Below are 6,299 nucleotides of genomic sequence, written 5' to 3' on the forward strand. Positions count from 1 at the left end.
AAGACTTTAAATGATGAGTTGATTAACTTCAACAGTGCGGTGATCTCCTGTTACCAAAAAGCTCTAGGTGCGGCTGGGATCTATGGAGCATAAAATGCTTAGGGGAAAGGAAGTTCATTGGTTCTGGAGACTGTCTGCGATGTCCTTGGGCTGTACACAGGTCCTTCTGGCTGGGGGAAATTCTCGTCATGACAGTGGCTGCTCCTGAGTAAAAAGCATGCTGTTTCTTGCAGGTTTACTGCTCAAAGATGTGTTCCAGACAGACCTCCGGAAGCTGCCATGAAACATCCTCCCAGTCCAGTGGATGCCACAGTGGGGGCTCCGGCTGCCACGGGGGCAGCTCCTCCAGCTACCAGGCGCAGGGTTCCTCCTGCTGTGGGGGCTCCTCAGGCTATGGCATGGGAGGAGGATCCAGTGGTGGCAGTGGGGGATCTGGCCAGAAGATTATTATTAGCTCAGGTGGTGGAGGTAGTGGAGGCTCATCTGGATGCTGTGGTGGGGGGTCCAGTGGTGGGTCTTCAGGATCAAAGATCATCATTGGAGGTGGAAGCAGTGGGGGATCCTCTGGATGGGGCAGTGGAGGATCCAGCTGTGGCATGGGAGGAGGATCCAGTGGTGGGTCTTCAGGATCAAAGAGCATCATTGGAGGTGGAGGTAGTGGAGGCTCATCTGGATGCTGTGGTGGGGGGTCCAGTGGCGGATCTTCAGGATCAAAGATCATCATTGGAGGTGGAGGTAGTGGAGGCTCATCTGGATCCTGTGGTGGGGGATCCAGTGGCGGATCTTCAGGATCAAAGATCATCATTGGAGGTGGAGGTAGTGGAGGCTCATCTGGATGCTGTGGTGGGGGGTCCAGTGGTGGGTCTTCAGGATCAAAGAGCATCATTGGAGGTGGAAGTAGTGGGGGATCCTCTGGATGGGGCAGTGGAGGATCCAGCTATGGTATGGGAGGAGGATCCAGTGGTGGGTCTTCAGGATCAAAGAGCATCATTGGAGGTGGAGGTAGTGGAGGCTCATCTGGATGCTGTGGTGGGGGGTCCAGTGGTGGGTCTTCAGGATCAAAGAGCATCATTGGAGGTGGAAGCAGTGGGGGATCCTCTGGATGGTGCTGTGGAGGATCCAGCTATGGTATGGGAGGAGGATCCAGTGGTGGGTCTTCAGGATCAAAGAGCATCATTGGAGGTGGAAGCAGTGGGGGATCCTCTGGATGGGGCAGTGGAGGATCCAGCTGTGGCATGGGAGGAGGATCCAGTGGTGGGTCTTCAGGATCAAAGAGCATCATTGGAGGTGGAGGTAGTGGAGGCTCATCTGGATGCTGTGGTGGGGGGTCCAGTGGTGGGTCTTCAGGATCAAAGATCATCATTGGAGGTGGAAGCAGTGGGGGATCCTCTGGATGGGGCAGTGGAGGATCCAGCTGTGGCATGGGAGGAGGATCCAGTGGTGGGTCTTCAGGATCAAAGAGCGTCATTGGAGGTGGAGGTAGTGGAGGCTCATCTGGATGCTGTGGTGGAGGGTCCAGTGGTGGGTCTTCAGGATCAAAGATCATCATTGGAGGTGGAAGCAGTGGGGGTTCCTCTGGATGCTGCAGTGGAGGATCCTCGGGCTATGGCATGGGAGGATCCAGTGGTGGCAGTGGGGGATCTGGCCAGAAGATCATCATTAGCTCTGGCGGTGGAGGAGGTAGCTCATCTGGATCCTGTGGTGGGGGATCCAGTGGCGGGTCTTCAGGAGGGAAGATCGTCATTGGAGGCGGAGGTAGTGGAGGATCTTCTGGATGCTGCTGTGGAGGATCCAGTGGTGGCAGTGGCGGTTCTTCAGGCCACACAATCATCATCAGCTCTGGAGGCAGTGGTGGAGGGTCCTCCCAGTCCATGCAGCAGAAGTGCCCTATTGTCGTCCCCAACATCGTGTCCCACCAGACCAAGCAAGCCTGCCACTGGCCCCCCAGCCACCAGAAGTAACAGCCACAGGCAGCCCCAGTTCTCACAAAGAACATCCCTTTCTCTGCCATGTCACCTTTTTCCCTCCAGACCTGGCTCTGTTTGCCTGTTTCTTCCCAGCATGCCGTCTTCTCTTCTATTCACTTGGTGCTGCATCCATACGCTGATAACTCTAGGTTTAACAGCCTTATGCCCTGCTGCTAGTGTTGGCATCCTTGGATAAGGCTCCGATGCTTTTCCAAAGAGCAACATTTTTATTTCTAATAAATGTAATATCTCAAAGTTGTCCTTTTTTGGGAGTTTGTTTTTTCTTGTATTCTCAACCAGCAATTTTTGGTATTGGAAGCTCAAATGCTATCTGATGAGAGATTTCACTCTTCTCTGTATGAAGATGATGGGATCAATAGTGCATTGCAGTAGATGCAGCTCAAAAGCCACACAGTCTGTAGCCCCAGAGGGTTTGCACCTTCGTTTCCCCCCTTGAGCATTGTGATAGAGTAACAGTACAGCCTAAAAACATCAACCAACCACAGCACCCGACATCCCTTTGGAGCCTGTGCATGGTGCAGTCATCCCAGCTCGTGGCTCTGAGTCCGCTGAAGTACCAGCACCCAGTGACCATGTCTATCAAGCAACGAAGTGCTCAGTCCTGAAGAGCAGAGATTGGGGCTGACCCTCAACACCAGCTGTCGCTGCCTGGGGTGGCCATAACAACATGCTGGCCTCTGAGTCCCTGCCATCCTCCCCCTTCCCTCCCAGATTTTCGAATCTCAAAGCATCTCTACCCAGAGGGCAAGCCTCACACACTGAGTCAGCCAAATCAGCCCTGGCCCAGGCAGAAGGAAATAAAACCAGCAGCAAGACTCTCAGGCACTCAACACACTCCAAATCATGCCTCCAGGCCTTAAATCCCTCCTTGCCCAAGCTTTTGAAATCTACTTTGAAATGCTGAGGGCAGCACCACCATCCCTGTGCACTGCTTTCTGCCTGGTAGACATGGCCTAGGCATGGCCTTTTGCCACGTCTGGGACTCGCTGTCCCCACGGCAAAATTGCTCAGAGCTGGACAGACCTGGTCCAGCCTGCAAGAGCCGTGCTGCGGGGCTGAGCTAGAGCATGACAGGCTGCAGCACAGACATCAAGCCAGGCAGCACTACCAGCCTGGCCACAGCAAGTAGCCCCTGCAGCCCCCCAGATCAGTCTCCCTGGAGTCCCCAGTGCTTGGTGCTCTTTTCAAGCCAGAGGAAGAGCACCACACATGAAAATGCAGCAGGAAGGCATTCGGAGGCATAATCCTTCATTAGAGGAGTAATCCAGCCACAGTGGGTTTAAGCGTTAGGACATACAGCTCTGCAATTCTCTCCAGGGCCCTTAAGCTTTCTCAGAGCATCTCTAGCACCCTTGCAAAATACCTGAGCCGGGCACTTCGCTTTTTTGACGAGCTTCTGGTTCAAATGCAAATGTCTTCCTCGGAAAATCTCCCATGGGAGCCCCCAGTGAGACGCTGGAGGGATCAACATGCTACGTGGCCACTAGACGCTTTCTGAGCATTTGCCTTCCCCTCTCCTGGGTACCCACTGATCACACCCACCCCTACAGCGATGCCCTGAGCCACGAGCTCTGCCACCGCTGAACCACAGCCTCCCTGCCCCTTCCCTGAGCAGGACCAGGTCACCACCGCACTCTGCTCCACACTCACTAATCCTTTTGCTCAACATTTCACTACACCCACACTCCCACCCATCCCCCCGAGTCTCCCCCCAGTGTCACCACCTCACTGGGGGATGAAGCAGTCCTCTGTCGCTCAGAGCAGAAGCGCAGGAATAGGATCATTAAGCAGAAGTAGCAATTACTGCTGCATGTAACGCAACAAGCAGTGTAAAGGAAAGATATCGATCACATCTCATGAGTCAAAGCAAACACTGAAATCAGTTTGGTAAATAAATCCTTGCCATTCCTCAGGGTGTCTCACTTCCCAGATACGCTAAACGCCATATAAAAGTTCCTGTCTGTTAAAGCTCCTCATTCAGACGACTTTTATCTTCTAAATGTGTTTCCAATGGCTGAGGAGGGTAAGTCTGCTCTTTTCTGAGACTTTATTATGTCATATTCATGGGAGATAGCTTCCTTGAGATCTTGGCATGAGCATGCCGCAGTACGCATGCTGCCTGAGCATCCACAGCAAAGTCCTTGGGATCTGTACGGTTTCTTGCTACGGTGCGGATCAAATCACTAGGAGGCAAGATGAAGTCAGGTCACTGACAAAACCCAGATGAGTCTGTAGTGGGACCAGCACGTGGCAACTGCTTAGTCTTTGCAGTTCTGAACGGGTTCGCAATGTGCGGGACACATTTTTTATTTTATTTAATAACAAGCTTATGCTGTACTTCATAATGGTTACACACCTCTATGGCTGTGCCTATTACCTTATGTGAAAGAGCTTTGGGAATGCTACACAACCATGGCAATAATACAGCCAGCAAAGTCATCTTGAGTGGAAATTTTGATCTACTGCTCTTGCAACAGTTTAAAACCAGAAGCAACGATAATCCTTGCTAATTTAACAGCTCTGTGGTTATGGTCACCAAGATGAGTGTGGAAAACCGTGGCAGTTATTAGATGTTAAAAGAATACGTTTCGGATTTTGATTCTCTGGAAATGCACCCTGGAGATAAGAAAGAGAAAAGCAACCCCAATAAGAGTTAAAATACTCTTGCATTTGATGAACAGCTAGGCAGTACCCAGTTTTGAAGCCTGGCATTGCCCCAGGCCCTGGCAAAGCTTTTCTGGCCACACCACCTGAAATCTGCCCACCCATCATGGCGCAAAAATGAAGCAAAATGGTGCAGGTTGTCTTTTTTATTCTTTCAGATTTTTCACTGTCTCCGAGGGAGATGTGCCCGGCGGAACAGGGACTACAGCAATGAGATCTCCTTGCACCACAGACGATACTGCAACAATGGCTCCGTCTTCTGTGGTGGGGAACACTCGGTCACCTACAGCCGGGGAGCTTCATCCCACCAGCCCACAGCAACATCGTCCACCTGCAGCATTTCGGGGGGATACAGATGTGGCGGTGATGGATCTATTGTAATATCCAGTGGTGACAGTGGGGGGCCATCTGGCTGGGGCATTGCAGGGGGGACAGTCCCAGTCTATGGCACTGGAGGGGGAATAGGGTGCAGCAGTGAGGACTCAGGCTGGAACATCGTTGGCAGCTCAGAGGGCAGTGGAGGATCCAGCTGTCACAGTGACAAATGGGACATCACTGCCGGAGGAGGCTATGGGTACGGATATGACGCATCACCAAGAGAAAAGCCCTTAACAACAGATGGGGGCAGTGGTGGCTCAGGGTACTATAGCGGAGGATTGGGCTATGGCATCAGGGGATGCTCAGGCCCAGAGATCAGCTCTGGAGGTTGTGGGTCCTCCCAGGCCATGCAGCAGAAATGCCCCGTGGTCGTTCCCAACATCAAGGCCAACCAGAGCAAGGAGAGCAGCTACTGGCCCCCCAGCCAGAAGAAGTGACTGACCCAGCAGCCTCCCCTCCTCAAGGAAAAGCGCCCTGGATGAGCCACAACGCGACTTCTCCCTGACGGCGTCCTTACGGTCAGGGAGCTTTGCATTCCTTGCGTTGGGCTGTGCTAGTTACACTGCTGCAAGCACTGCTGGGAAAAGTGATTTGTGCTTTGGTGGCGGAAAAAAGATTCTTCTCTCCATCCCCTTCTGCTCATGGGTTGAAAATAAACCTTCACAGTCTGTGGGAAATTCCCGTATCTGAATGATTTATTTAATTTCTGGCTCCTTCTCTTGAAAAACAGATAGATCTTCAAGGAGTCTACTTTACAACACAAGATTTATCTTCCAGAATTTATGAGATATACTTTACAACTATGCCTACATGTAATATTCATTTTAACAGAATTAAAATACATCATTTTCAACGTTCTTAATTTTGCTCTTGCTGAAGTCATGCTGTTCTCATCAAATGGAAATGCTGTGCCCTGCCGAGACCCTTTGCATGGGTATGCAGGCCAGACCCTGCCAGCTGGGCTAAGGAGATATGCAAAACTCCCAGATGATTTCCGACTGATTATTATTTACAGCATGACCTTGGGAGTGCAAGGTTGTTTACGTGGAAACAATTACACGCCAGGCTTCTGTCCCAGAGAGATTGCAGGTGATGTTGTAAGCTGGAGCACGTAAACCTTATGCTTGCACCAGTGGCATGAGGCAACTTGAACAAGCTCGTTTGCTTCTTCACAGTAACCTGCTTCATGACATTTTTGGATAGGATCAGGCCCTAAATTAGGCACAAGGAGAAGGTGGTTCCTCTGTGCTGTGCTGATGGAACAGCGCG

General features: G+C 51.7%; 2 protein-coding genes across 2 annotated transcripts; both read left to right on the forward strand.

Moving 5' to 3' along the window:
- The first annotated feature begins 248 nt into the window (after nucleotides 1–248).
- LOC147413567 (uncharacterized) lies at nucleotides 249–1,961 on the forward strand. Its single transcript, XM_086478502.1, has 3 exons — nucleotides 249–678; nucleotides 736–1,317; nucleotides 1,369–1,961. The coding sequence occupies exons 1-3, from the start codon at nucleotides 249–251 to the stop codon at nucleotides 1,959–1,961; spliced, it is 1,605 nt and encodes a 534-aa protein (XP_086334628.1).
- A 2,026-nt stretch (nucleotides 1,962–3,987) lies between these two features.
- On the forward strand, nucleotides 3,988–5,467 carry LOC104344895 (uncharacterized). The gene is made up of 2 exons (XM_009949163.2): nucleotides 3,988–4,011; nucleotides 4,811–5,467. Exons 1-2 carry the CDS (start codon nucleotides 3,988–3,990, stop codon nucleotides 5,465–5,467), a joined length of 681 nt encoding a protein of 226 aa, XP_009947465.2.
- Nucleotides 5,468–6,299: the final 832 nt, after the last annotated feature.

The sequence above is a fragment of the Leptosomus discolor genome, chromosome 26 (genome assembly GCF_034619465.1).
Source record: "Leptosomus discolor isolate bLepDis1 chromosome 26, bLepDis1.hap2, whole genome shotgun sequence".
Taxonomy (NCBI): Eukaryota; Metazoa; Chordata; class Aves; order Leptosomiformes; family Leptosomidae; genus Leptosomus; species Leptosomus discolor.